The 14,982-nt window shown below is 35.0% G+C and overlaps 1 protein-coding gene across 1 annotated transcript in view; it reads left to right on the forward strand.

The window, feature by feature from the left end:
• The window catches only part of Robo2 (roundabout guidance receptor 2), a 1,235,714-nt gene extending 1,221,998 nt beyond the window's left edge, over positions 1 to 13,716 (forward strand). Inside the window, 4 exon segments of the mRNA XM_037209998.1 lie at positions 303 to 476; positions 6,636 to 6,908; positions 8,562 to 8,762; positions 9,754 to 13,716. Coding sequence (XP_037065893.1) covers positions 303 to 476; positions 6,636 to 6,908; positions 8,562 to 8,762; positions 9,754 to 9,755 — 650 coding nt within the window. The 3' untranslated portion in view covers positions 9,756 to 13,716.
• Positions 13,717 to 14,982: the final 1,266 nt, after the last annotated feature.

The raw sequence follows: 14,982 nt of genomic DNA on the forward strand, positions 1-14,982 counted from the left end.
TTGTTAAGATTACATAAAACTATGATCAAGCAATGTGAAGCTTTTCGTTGTGGATTTATTTCAGGTTCATTTGCTTGAAATGTGTTTTTGTTGGGTAGGGTGTTCTTAGCTTATTAACAATCAGATGAATTATAAGCAGCAGTTCATGCATCTTGTGCAGATAAGTTGTGGGTTTTGTGTCTTTGAACATCTGTAGGTACATTCACTAGGTAATCTAGTAAGAGCAGAGACACAAGGCAAGACAAAAATAGAGTGTGTTATAGTAGAGTTCTCTATGTCCACTCCCTTGGTTTTCGTTTCAGGAAAAGCCTTTACCTCCTCTCAAAGGCCACGGCCCACCAGTCCATTTTCTACCGACAGTAACACCAGCGCTGCCCTGAATCCAAGCCAGCGGCCTCGGCCCACCAAAAAACATAAGGGAGGACGGATGGACACACAGCCAGTGTTACCTCATCGGAGAGAAGGGATGCCAGATGGTAGGTTTCTTGTCTTAACTTTCATCTCTTCATGAAGAAGTGTGCTCAATGTTATCATTAACGTTCAATAAAGAAGTTATTGTAACTTAGGCGTTGCCGCTATAGGAACCACTTGGCAACAGGCCGTGTTTAAATAAAACACAATCTTTTACAATCATGTGGAATCTATTATTATTAATATTATTATTAATATTATTATCATTATTATTATTACTTTTATGCCTCAAGAAAGATCTAGAATGCTACTTTCCAAACTTTCAGCTCTTCTGGAAATTTTCAGCATCTCATTTTTAAGTGTAGGAAGGAAACTGTCAGCAGCATGTACATTGCTACTGCATCAGGACACTTACAATCCCACATTTTTGGGGGCTCCTTTTCCTTTAGATCAGTCTGTGGAATGATTTTCTAAGGTTTGGGGTTCATCAGTTTCAGGACTAGAAGGCAGCCATAGGCCATGGATATGAAGACTTTCTTTGTTGGTGGTGCTGCAGTATGTGATCACAATCTCATAAACAGTAAAAGATGAAAAATGGAAATTTGTTTCTCAGATTGGAAGTCTGGAATGTCCAACTGTTGGTGCCAGTTGAGAGACTTTTTTATGGTTGTACATGATGCCTTCTCAATGTGACCTCACTTGGAAGAAGGGGTCTCTCTGGTGTTTTTGATAAGGTCCCTGAGCCAACTTCATATCTAATGACCTCACAGAGGTCTCAGTTCCTAATACCATACCAACAAACAATAGGATTAACTTCAATATATGAATTTTAGAGGATAATGATTCTACCCATAATAAAGGCTCAATATTTGTGTTGTTTTGTTTTTTTGTTAATGTGTAAATAGTAAATACTTTTGGCTGTGTAGAGCATGGGTTTTATGTTCTAAATCTACTCCTTGTTGAGTGAGTTTACCTACCAAAAATAAATTTTAAAATGTAACTGTGGGATGGTTCAGTTTGTAGAACGCTTGCCTAGCATGAACATGAAGCCCTAGATTAGTTATCCCACACTAACCAGACCCAGTCGTTAGGACTCAGACTTAAGAGTATGGGGTTAAACCTTAGCCTGAAAAGAATAATGGTTTTGTTCTTTATTTTTGTGGGCAAGGAAACTGGCAGCCACCACTATACTTTCTTTGAATCTTATCATGCTAAGACTAAGAACACCAAACATGTTTGTTTCAATGCCTCCTGTGTTTCTTTGGGAAGTGTTATGCTGGAATATGAAAGTTAAGAACACAGTTGTATTTACACGTGTGTGATTTGCTGTCCCACGATGCACAAACAAAAAACAATCACCATTTCCTTTCTGCTTCAGATTCTCTGGGGATTTGTTGATCACTTTGTATGTCACATTGATCTCATTCTCTCAACATATGAACTTCTTTCACTGATATGCTGATTTTAAATCCCAAAATTCATAAATATTTCTGATCAAATCATTCTGTTGCAGAAGGTCATTGCTTAGTAGCATTTACTATATAAGCGTTTCACACTGAAACTTTTGAATTACAGATTTTATAATAGTCTTTATGAGCACATAAATTGAGGTAATTATTGTTAGCTGTTTTCTCAAATATTTAACCTTCAGCATCTTAGCACAATAACAATCTTATTCTCATTGGCACAGTTATCTTTCGAGGTCAAGTGACTTTCCTTTAAACAGTTACATAGGCTTTAGGATTTGGAGAGATTGAAATATCATCTCTCTCTCTCTCTCTCTCTCTCTCACTGTGTGTGTGTGTGTTTGTGTGTGTGTGTGTGTTCATGTGTATATTTTGAGGGATGTGAGTTTGCCTCATGCATGTTTAAAGTAGAATATCTTTTTAAACAACTTTGTTTTTTTCTTTTAGAGATAGGGCATTTCACTGTTTTTGGAGTTCAAACCTTGTCCATACTAGTTGGATAGCAAACTCCAAGGATACTCTTGTCTGTTCCTCCCCAGCACTGGCTTTTTTTTTTTTAATGTGGATACTGGAGGACTGAAATAAGCTCTTCATACAGAGCAGGCATATTATCCACTCACCCATCTCTCCAGTCTTCAGTAATACCAATTTTAGAATTGGACTTTGTGGATTTTGAAGATAGAATGACAGATTGTTGTTGATAGTAGAATGTCCTAATAGCAAGCGGCACATCCCACTTTTCATATGTCATTGTCAAGATTGCTGTCTCCCTGTGTCAAATTACCTTCTGAGGAAAGGAAGTCATTTTCTCTGGGTTCAGTGAGAGGAATTTGGAATAATAAGGAATGTCAATTTCTGTCCCAAAGGCTATGTAAAAGCCCATACACAGTTATGGACATGCTTGTTTCTCTTGTGGAATGTCTCTTCTAAGCAAGGGTTGTTGCATATAAGTCTTCTCTCCCTTGAAGGAAATATCCTGACCAATTCTGGACCAAAGATGGTAGATGGTTGGTTCCCCATCAATGTGTTCTCCTGAGATTATTTTCTCTCAAACTGTTCTGTCGTTCCCCTAGTCTTCAATTCCCAGTTAAGAAAAAGAGTTCTTCCCTGTATCTGCCACAATATGGCTTTCTGCAAATATATGAGCTCATTAGCCCCTCCACTTAAACATTTAGTGAGCATATATTATAGATATGATTCCTTAATCTCCTGCACCTTATATCTAGTAAAACAAACAAACAGAGGGTCAGACGAATATAAATGTATGAAGTGTGCAACTGGTGGCTGTTGCCATGGAGAAAGAAACAACAGGAAATTGTAAAGTTTTTAGGGGGAAGAATTTTAATATAGAGGGAAAGCCTCAACAACAGCTTGACATATGAGAAAAGACAGGAATAATATGAGGAAAAGAACAATGCTTATATTCAAGGAAAGGTCCTCCTTAGAAGCTGATACAGCAATTGAAATCCTGATGCATATTTGATTATATATTTAAGGAAGGCAAGAAGCATAACTGGAGCAAATAAGAAAGAATTTGATGCCAGGCACACAAGCAAGGGGCAATGTTTAAGGACCTGTTTGCTTAGGAGCTTTCATGGATTTTTATAGTATTTTGAGTGGGAAATTCCTGGAAGTTTTTGTGAGTGTGTGTGTGTCCTCCCATAAATGCATGTTTATATATTTAAGATAAGATGGTGGCATAATTTTATGTTTTTAATATAAAAATATAATATATATTTTAATATTAAAAAATTTAGTCTAAATTTTGTATAGCAAAGAATTAAATGGCCCAAAAGTGTAAAACTAGAGATAATTAGAGATCATAGAAGCAGTAACTAAGGGTGGTTCATGCCAAGATGAGATCAGTGAAAGCAATAAGAAAGGTAAGATGCTGGAGATAGAACTAATGGGATTTATCAATGTAAACTAATATAGGCCACCATTTTGAGTAGAAGGGGATTCAAAGACTATTTCATGGTTTGGGGGAATGAGCAGAATGGAACTGTAACTGAGAAGAGAAACACAGTAGCAGAAACCTATGTCTTTAGTTTGGATGATGCAAAGCTGTGTTTAAGTATTAAGTTTGAAGTACTTTGCAGACATCTGAGCTGAACTGTACCCTATGAACGCAATTTCACGAGTTGGATCTTATGAAAAGAGATTTAGGCTGGAGATGCTTGATTTCTTTGTGTTCCACCCCCATCCATTTACCTGAAAAATAAATGAGAATAATAAGGTACCTATGTCATTGGACTGTCATTGCTTGACAATAGCTAACCCACAGTGGGCCAGCGAGATACTCTAGTGAATTGACTTACTTGAAATAATTCCACAAAGAATTGAATAATGAATTTAATTTAAGTAAATGTATTATATTATATACCTTTATTTTTTCCACAATCATCTGTAATTCCATCTCTTTCCAGTTTATTTCAATGTGCATGCAATGTCCTTTATTCTTAGAAGATAAAATCTCCAAGGATATTATATAATTACAAAGCTCTATAATTTCAAGTCAAATTAAATAGGCATCAGAATTTTAGCTGCCATAAGCAAATGCCATTTTGGCCATTTTAGAAATTAAACAGCTCAGATGGAGAATAAAAATCAATGACAAGATATGTTATTTTAGAAGCCAATACAATCCTTTCCCCTCAGTGACAGACTAAGTCTAATAACTCAAATGAAATAATTAATTTGCATTCATAATAACACACAGCAAAGGAAGCTAGTATTGAATGTAAAGGAAACACAAAACTCATTAGTTTATCATGCAAACAGATAGTGCATTATTGCATTAGCTCTTCATTTTGGAATAAATGTTCAAAATTCAATCCTATTCACCCAGACAGCATCCCTTTTCTCATTAATTACTAGTAGCTTGTAATCTGACACGAAGACATTCATGAGAGCTGAGAATGCTACTTAAGCTTCAAACCTCAAGAACAAATGCTCAGCAAACCTTTATTATTTTCCAATGGAAGATACTACAGTTTTTTTTTTTTTTACTCTCATAAAACAGAGTAAAGCTTTTAAAGAAGGCCTTAGAATAGACACTAGAGCACTTTTTAAGAGAAGTGGCTTCTTGTGTATAGGCATTTGGTTTTACCATTCTGATTTCATAAAGTATCATTAGAAGCAAAAACGTATTTATGAAAAAGAAGGAATGAAAAATAATGGCCCACACTAAGTGAAATATCATTTATTCATGTAATAACTGTATGTTGTATGATATATAAGTTTTTTTTTGTGTGTGTTTGTTTGTTTGTTTGGTTTTGGTTTTTTGAGACAGGGTTTCTCTGTGTAGCTTTGCGCCTTTCCTGGGACTCACTTGGTAGCCCAGGCTGGCCTCGAACTCACAGAGATACGCATGCCTCTGCCTCCTGAGTGCTGGAATTAAAGGCGTGCGCCACCACCGCCCGGCAATATATAAGTTTTATAAATAAGCAACATAATTGCCTAATCTTAGGTTGAGCCAAGAAATTTACAATATTATATAAGAAAAATAGGAAGATCCAGATACAAATGAATGTTTAAAAGATTTCAAAATTCTTGCCGGGCGGTGGTGGCGCATGCCTTTAATCCCAGCACTCGGGAGGCAGAGCCAGGCGGATCTCTGTGAGTTCGAGGACAGCACAGGCTACCAAGTGAGTTCCAGGAAAGACACAAAGCTACACAGTGAAACCCTGTCTCGAAAAAAAAAAAAAAGAAAAAGAAAAAGATTTCAAAATTCTTAATCATGTCATTTCAGACATAATATTAGAAAGATATAAAAAGAAATGTAATTGTATAATTGAAAACATTCAAAATATAAAGATAAAAATCTGAAGAGCTAGCAAAGGAAAATGAAAAATTAGCTCATACTCAACTTTTAGTTTCTCTTCATTTCCAAAGTTTAATTTTAAAAGCTCTTTCAGTGTATAGTCAAACAACCCTGGGCATATCCAAACTCCTCTAAAAAGTTCTTTCAAAAACTTATCTTTTCCACTCCATCTCTAATTTCTACAATACATTGTCTACCCTACTCACCATTTAGCATATTCAATCTGTGCTCTGAACATCGGTTATTACTTATTAAAATTAATACAAGGGAAGATTAGAGTGTATTAGTTGTAACTCATTAGCTAACTCATGAAACGAACAGGCAGGATCAGTTGTCAGGCAGAATGTTAATTGCATTTAATAAAGTTAGTTTAACCCTTTGATTGTTGCTCAACATGGCACACACGTGCTCAGAGGCAGTCCTAGGCTGCATATGATACAGCCTGTGGTCCCTAACTTCTGGAGCATGATCTTTCCAGTGGAGTTTATTCAAAGAGCTTTTTTTTTGCTCACGGAATTTTAGTAGGACAGCTGCTAGAATCTATAGTGATTTTTCCCTCATAGTATTTCTGTCTTGAAGAGAGGGAAATTGAATGTAAATCACAAACCATCCTTTGACTTGAATGTTAGCCCATAGTATGTTGTTGAAAATATGTTCCCTGTTGAACACATGAATGAGTTGATGAAAAGATGAAAAGGATCAATTTTTATCTTGAAGATGCTATGGCAAGAAGATCGAAGACAGATCAATAGCATGCATTTTGAATAGCCATTAATTGACTTTTATTTTCCATAAATATCTTTGCATGAGTAATACTTATAAGAGGGCAAGGGGTTTTTGTTTTTGGATTTTTTTTTTCAGTTATTCAACTTAAACTTAAACTTGTATTTTTCATTAAATCATAGTTCATTCTAAACATTATTCAAAATTTTTAGATCTTCCCCCAGCACCAGATCCCCCACCAAGTCAGGGTTTAAGACAGCAGATAGGCCTGAGCCAGCATTCTGGTCACGTGGAAAATTCAACAGAGAGAAAAGGAAGCTCCCTAGAGAGACAACAGGCCGCCAACTTAGAAGACACAAAGAGCTCACTGGATTGTCCAGCTAAGACCGCCCTAGAGTGGCAGCGTCCAACCCAGGACTGGATAAACTCTACAGACCGCCAAGAAGACACACGGAAAGCCCCACACAAACAAGGGGTTGGATCAGGTGTGTGCTGCACAGTCCCAAGAAAGTGTGACTGTTACCACCCCCCCCCCCAACCAGGTACTTTAGGAATGGCAATTGTTAAAGCATCTGGAACACACTTGCCTTAAATCTGTTCAAACTGGTTCTTCAGCAGAGCTTAACAGCACCCATTCAATGGGGCATATTCCACAAGCTAACCCTGTATAAGGTCTTTGAACTTAGAAAGCTCCAGGTTTCATCTGGAGAGTTCAGAAAATAGTTTGATGTTGATATCCTTTAATGTCTATAGTGAGTAGTTTTAAGAACACTAACTTTCTTTTTTTGGGGTCAACTTCATCTCTGCCTTCAACTGATTGATTGAAGTGGCCATTCATTTGAGAGGGAGCTCATGTTTCAAAATGGAGATTAAACTCAGCCCACAGCACTGCAAGTAGATGCCCCATCAGGTATCATAAAGTTAGAAAAGGTGGAACCAAACTCATACACTCTCCAACAGACTAAATGAAGTTCAGTGTTAACATCTGGATGGGAAGAGTTCTTGCTTATGAGAAAAAAATTCCTGAAAGTTTCACACATCATAAACCTCATAATTTCTGCTTGGATATTATTTGGGGAGGTAAATCTGTAACACAAATATATGTTTGGAGGGAGCATCCACTATTGCTTAGTATCTACTAGGAATGAACACACAAACACACATTTCAAAAAAAAGCATTCCTTTATCTATTCAGTATTAATTTATACTCAGTCTTGTCTAAGTATGTGTTTGCCCATGCATTTTCCATAATTACATTTTGTCATCATGTGATGCTCAAGTCTTGGAAAGTTCTTCGATGAAAGGGCCAGAAAATGACAATTGCAATATTTAGATTTAATGAAACATTTTAGAAGGTTATCAGCTGTAAAAGAAATACTACCTGCCCCTTCTTATTAGAGACTAGCTAAGGAGGTGAACTGGTAAATTCAGCCAGCAGTTTTCATTCGCTTAATAATGACATATACCCAGAAAACTAGAAGAAACAACAGTGGGATTGGAAGGAATGAGAAATGATTGGAATAATGAGAAGAGGAGTTCTAAGAATCAACATATTGATTGTAACACCTAATTTATTTTTGGAGAGTCAATATCTAAAAAGAACATTAATATATTATAATTAATGTTTTGTTCTCTTTTAATGAAACACAGAACCTTTCAAACAATGGATTTCTGGCTCAAGAAATAAGCAGAAATTTAAGATGCTTGTTTAAGAAACTAATACATAGTTCTATTTCTCAACTGATTGAGAGAATATTGCCATAATTTAAACTAAAACAAAACCCATCTTCTTTCAGTCTTACTGGAAAAAAATTAAATTGAGCTTCACTGAACTCCAGAAATTGTTCTCAGATATCATTTTTGTTAAGCAAAACAATGGCTCCTCTAAGCAATGCTCTATTACAATGAATTTAAACCTTGAAAACACTGTTTTGAACTTATCCCAAGATCTTTTCATTTAATCCCTCTCAGTGTCTGTTGTAGGAAATGTTGCCTGCATGTGGAAATACCTTTAATATCTGGGACTGATTAAACTTCGTAATTTTAATTTTGCTCAAGAATGAAAAAATGATTGGGTTTGTGTTTGGCCCCCATCTAATAGTTCAGCATGGTCTCTTACGCTTTGTTGCCTTTTTTAGAGGAGTCCTTGGTCCCCTACAGCAAGCCCAGCTTCCCATCTCCAGGTGGACACAGCTCTTCGGGAACATCTTCCTCTAAAGGGTCTACTGGCCCTCGGAAGGCTGAAGTATTGAGGGGCAGCCACCAGCGGAATGCCAGTGACCTTCTGGACATTGGATATGTGGGCTCAAATAGTCAAGGACAGTTTACAGGTGAATTGTGTAAGTCATTGGGGTTATTTTAAAGGCCATCATAATCCAGGAAGAATATTGGCCTGATAGAATCGCTACATTAAACAAATTTCTGAATGATAGAAAATTCGCTCTGCTAAATAAAAAAAAAAAAAAAAAAAAAAAAAAAAAAACCAAATTCTGGTATTTCATTCAGGATTGGCCATAAGTTCAAGGATAACTGTTTACAGTAGTCAGTGATGCAAACATTTCATTGATATTTCAAGTTTATTTAAACTGTATGCCGATAATTAATCTTAATACTTACAAGTTAAATAAAATCCACTTGGCAGGGGATGCTTTACCCTTTTTGAGTACCATTTGGAGTACAATAAAGGAAAGAAAGCAAATTTCCCACTTGATATTGTTTGTTTATTGTGATGGGAGCTGAATGTCATGTCTACTTTTTAGCACTGAGATGATCTTACTCCTCTTGGTAGCTTTCATGAACCTTTTTTAGCAGTTCCCGTTACTTGAGTTGGCCTTTATTTTATTCTTAAAAATAAAAAGAACATAAATTCTTTCTAAACTGACTTCTTCCTCAGGTGAAATGTGGGTTTCCTGGTAGTTTTGCCTCAGTGTTGGGAGATAGTTCACCCTGTGATGCAAGCAAACCCTGACAAAACTGCAAAGTAGGAATATGAGTTACTATACCAGCTAATTCCAAGTTTGTTATCATGGTTCCTTTATAGCTTCTGTTATGTCACATATGCATGGATTGTTTTTTAACTTGCTTTATGATATCTGTAGTCTGATAAGTACTGCAAGAAAACCTCCATGTGCATCACAAATCTGCAAGCTTCCCGGTACTTCCCTGTCCCCTGTCAGTCTTCAAAGGAAGTGACTTTAACTCACAAATGCAATACTTAGCTAATAATCTTTAGTTATTCTCTGATTGCTTTGATTTTTATCACTATTCAGGATAGAAGATCATCGAACATATGAGAACGTTATATTTACGATTTTTTTGTTTGTTTTTCAGAGTAACTGAGAGGGGACATACAAAGATGCTCTGAGGACCATCAGGTCTGAACTCATGGAAGTGATAACATTTAACAGTGCAATGAACAATTTCTTTATTTATGTACTATTAACAAAACTGTAAATGCAATGTAAAAACACACAGCCACACATATCCCACAGTTATTTTCTTGTGTTCTCCTCTTAATTACACCACCTACCTTAACTCTTTCTTGTCAGGAGTATATAAGAAAAAGAAAGAACGCAAACTCACCCTCCAGGAAAAAAAGGATTTTCCTCTGTATATAATTTCTTTTTTGCATTGCTATGCAAGCTCACTCTTTTTAGCTCTGTTCATATTATTGTCTGTTCTTATTGGTCTGTTGTACTATATGTGAATTAATGGGCTGTAGTGCCATATATTAACTTTTAATTGTGTAACTTTTTATGTTTAAATTTTGCACTGCAATTTTATTTGGTGATAAGCACAAATCTCTACTCCTCATGACATGAAGAAAAGATTGAATGTGAAGGGAGTTTTCTGTACTGTAAGTTAGGTTGGGTAATGCTGGTGTAACCAATCCTGTGTGATGGTTTTCATTTGGGGGTGTAGAAATAGGAAGATTTGAAGGAATGATGGTGTTGGCAAAGTCTTCTTGAAAAATTGGATATTGAGTCAATTTTAAGAAGCAGAAAGATGGCTTTTAGTATTGAAAAAAGCAGGGGTCAAAAGAAGGAAGTTTAAGTCTACATAGAATATGCGTTAAAGTATGCTGGTAGCAAAGATGTACTAACTTGCTTTAAAAATATAATTAAAATTTTATTTAGAAGCAACTTTACTTGCCATTGTAATTGAATCAACTGAGAATTACAATGAGCAAAATGAAATCAAGGTTGTTTGAAGAGATCTGTATTTATATTACAGCTTTTAAAAAACAGCATTTTTGAATTACCATAATTAATCTTTCCAACTCATTAAGTCAGAGTATAAAATGAAGTTCCCCAAGGAAACAAAGAAAATGAATTCTAGGAATCTAGCAAATAGTTAAAGAAGCAACTTATTATTAGGGCATACTCGGGCTACTCTTGAATATTGCGATATCTTGCTCATCTTTCTAATACATGTACAGTACATACTAGAGGATGTAGCCACATCACTTAAGTTCATTACTTAAAAAAAAAAAAAAACTAATGCATTCTACATACAATTTTGTGTTTCTTTTGATTAAAAAGTGAAATTGATGCCACCAAATGTATAGCCAAGTTGTAAGTGCTTAAAGGCAGTGCTCACAGTATGTTCAGTTTACAATTAGTAGATATATTGGACTAAATATTTTCTGGTACATTCTCAGAAATTGGCTACCAATGAAAATCTGTTTGACCCATTTTGAATGAGTAAATTGGAAAGAACAGTCAAAGGGAGAAAAATGCATGTTTATACACTTTTTAAATAAAACCAAATCTTGTAAGTGGACATTAATTACAGTGTCCTGCCTCATTTGTTTTAACGACCTTGAGAACAAGGAGTTTCTGGACATCAATTATGTATACTCAAGATAAATGTGACTTTGAAATGTATGTTAGCTACTGTACATGTATGTAAGTCAAGTAGATGATAGCCTTCCTGAAATTACCACTGATGATGTTTTCCCATGTGCTATTTACACAATCTTAAATTCTAGTCCAAACGATATTTTGTATTATTTTTTTCTTATGATATGTTCAATAGATGGTATATTGAAAAATATTCAATGTGATGGTCAAAATATTCAATTTTCAAGTAGGGGACATTTTGATTGACACAACACACTGTGTATTATTGGCTCAGATGCCAACTTTTATGACCTTATTATATAAAATACATAAGTACATGGTTCCAAGGCTACTGTACCACAGGAAAGCATAGAGTGTGATGTTATGCATGGGTCTCAAAATTTTCTTAGTGCCATAAAGTTAACTTTCTTCCCTTAAGGGACAAATAATTCTGACACACCGTTTAACAACTTTTTAGCATCAGTGCCTGAGTTTTACTGAAATTTGATGTCTCTGGTACAAGGAAATGGGAAAAGTTGAACAGTTTCTGTGTAAAACAAAAAGGATTATGTAATTATTTTCAATTCCAAGATGCGATTAATTTAATTTTGCACTTACACAGTTCCTTATTCCATGGCCTCTATTTAAATGCATAAGACCTTTTAAGAAATATACTTAGTTGGATTATCACTTTATGTTCATGAATAACATAATTTAGTGTAAAATAGTATATCATATGTATGGTAACTGACATTTACAGATTATTATCAACCCAAGTCACAAGAAATGATATCTGCAGAACACATGATGACTTGAAGAATGATTTGGAATTATAGCACCATGTCTTCCTGATTGCCTTCAGTATAGAATCATAAACAGTTAGATTGTGATCGATACAGATTACAGACGGTGATTACTGCAAAATAATGTACCCAATATCTGCCATGAAGACAAGATAACATGCTATGGTAATTTGAATTCAGGCATACTATCAACAACAGAAAACCTTCATCATCTAGATAATTGTACAAATCCATTCACCATTAACATTTGGATTGTTGACTGAGGAACACATACCTCCTGAGAGTCCCATGTCTTCCCCTTTGTAGCTGATTGAATGTGATGGAAAATCTACTGAGCTCACTTTTCTGTGAGCCTGAATAGAAACCTGCATAAGCCATCAGAAGGAAATCTGGGTGGGAATGAAACCTCATTTTTTGATCATCGGCAATACTGCTGTGTAGTCAGGCCAGACCCAAGCACAGCTTCTTTCAGAACAGGCCAAGTCTCCTTAGGGAATGCAATATCAGTACCCAAACTCAGGTATGCCAGTATAAGCAGTGGAGTCTGCCTACCCTTTTCATGTGATTTTACAAAAGTAACAGGAGAGGACAGAGCTATGGAAAAAATGAACTCCATCATAGGATTTGGAGCAGCTCAAGGAAGTATATAGGAAAGTCAAAACCAATGGGTAAGGCATCACACAACCAAAGTGAAGTAAAACCTTCCAAATTTACTTACTCTGACTAAGAAAACAGATTTAGTATGTTCTATGTTAAAGTATAATGCTCTACATATTTAAATACATTTTTAATGGGGTTTAAGTTGCAAGTTTGTATGTGGTTTCATGGAATACAACCAAGTTCTACTTAATGAAATTATGCAATTTTCATTGATGATAAAACAATTACCACATCAATGAGCTCCCAACTGCAGATCACTTCCCCTGAGAAGTGATCTTGTCAGTATTGAAGATATGCAGAAACATAACATTCGCTACTGTTAGTTTATTCATCTACTTCTGTATATTGTGCAAAAAAAAAAAAAAAAAAAATGAACCTGTCTTTACACATTACCTGAGAGGTGAAATGATTTTTTACTTTGCTTTGTCATAATGCGTACTTCAAATGAAACACCATACATTTTTTAAATGACATGCAATTTACAAATATTTTTTACTCTCATAATTTTAAAAATGTTCATTGTGATTTTAAAGTGTTACAAGACAAGGGATTTTGTGGCCGTGGGTAGACTTTTTATACTTTGTTTTATAGATGGATTTTTTTCATTGTAGTTTATTTGAGTCAACAAACAATATCCCAAATCTTATTGTGTTTCATTTGATATTGTTAGATCAGCAAAGAAATTGGCATAAATTGATTCATAGTATTGTCAAAAAATTGTGTATTGTGTATTCACTGGGAAAAATAAAAATATATTCACATTTCAATTTTGTAAAAAAAAAAGCCATTTATGTAAAACAAATTTGTCTGTGGACAAACCAAAAATAGATCATTGTCTCACTTTTAGAACTTTGTGAATATTTTGTGGCCCTATTCATATTTCTTTTTCTAATTCAGAGAGAGATCAGAAGTGCCAAGTAGGAAATGGTGTTGACTAGGTAGTCATGATTAAAAGACACCAATAAAGACTACAAGTATTTAGAATTATACATCCTTCTCTGTTAGCACTAATTTCCAGATCTATTGCCTCCCCCATAATGATGTTTAGATAGGCAGTAAACTGAACAAAATGATTTGATCAGCAGAATTACTGTACTGTTATTTTGAAAGGTAAGTAAATGAAACTGGAAGCAAGTGGCCCTTTTTGTTTGTTTGTTTGTTTTAGAAAGTTAATGATGCATCTCTGTGAGGACATGGAAGATTGATGCATCAACTCAGAGAATGAGTAGAAAAGAAAACTAATCTCTTTTGTTGTACTTCATGAATATTTCATTCTTTTTAATTAAAAAGTACAATTATAGGGCTTGATTCTTGCCAAAAAAATAAAAAAAAAAATGCATTTGTGTTTCGTAATAATTACAGTAACAATAAAAATAAAGAGAAAAAATTGGGAGAATTATTTAACACTGAAGTATTCATTTAAAAATACCTTAAGGAGCATATAGTAAAAGGACTGTGCAATTCACTTCCATTTCTATTAACTAAATTAGGAGGGAATAAGATACTAGGAGACTAATTGTAAATAATGTACACAGTACAATGGAAATATATATACATATAAATTAAAAATGAAATATATCAGTTACCTGTGTGTCAAATGATAGAAAAATGAGAAAACCATCATTGCTTTATTAAATCTCTATTGTGGAAACACCAAGACAAAGAAAATGTGCAAAAGTATCAAAACAGTTCATGCATGCTTTCTTAGTTATTGCATATACAAGCTCAAGAAAAGCTATGTCATGGTTACAAGAAAGCTCATGCAAAATGTAATACTGTGTAACTTCAGCTTATGAAAACGTACTTTATTTTGTTCAGATAAGAGAGCAGCAGGCTAAAATTACTTACCAGAAGAAATGTGAAATAATACCAGATACTAACAACAAAAAGATTTTAAGAGTTAAAAAGGAAAGACAAATTAAAAAGTTTAGCTAGAAGGGTCAAAGCATACACAGATACACACATGTGTGCACTGTAGAGCTTAGCCTTCAGCCTCATAGACACATGTAAGACATTGGGGGGTGGGTCTGTCGTAGCTCTGTTTAGTTCTATAGCTATATGTATTATTTAAAAAGAATTAGGGCCGGGCAGTGGTGGCACACGCCTTTAATCCCAGCACTCGGGAGGCAGAGCCAGGCGGATCTCTGTGAGTTTGAGGCCAGCCTTGGCTACCAAGTGAGTCCCAGGAAAAGCGCAAAGCTACACAGAGAAACCCTGTCTCGAAAAACCAAAAAAAAACAAAAAACAAAAAACAA

The sequence above is a fragment of the Peromyscus leucopus genome, chromosome 12 (assembly GCF_004664715.2).
Source record: "Peromyscus leucopus breed LL Stock chromosome 12, UCI_PerLeu_2.1, whole genome shotgun sequence".
In the NCBI taxonomy this organism is placed as follows: domain Eukaryota; kingdom Metazoa; phylum Chordata; class Mammalia; order Rodentia; family Cricetidae; genus Peromyscus; species Peromyscus leucopus.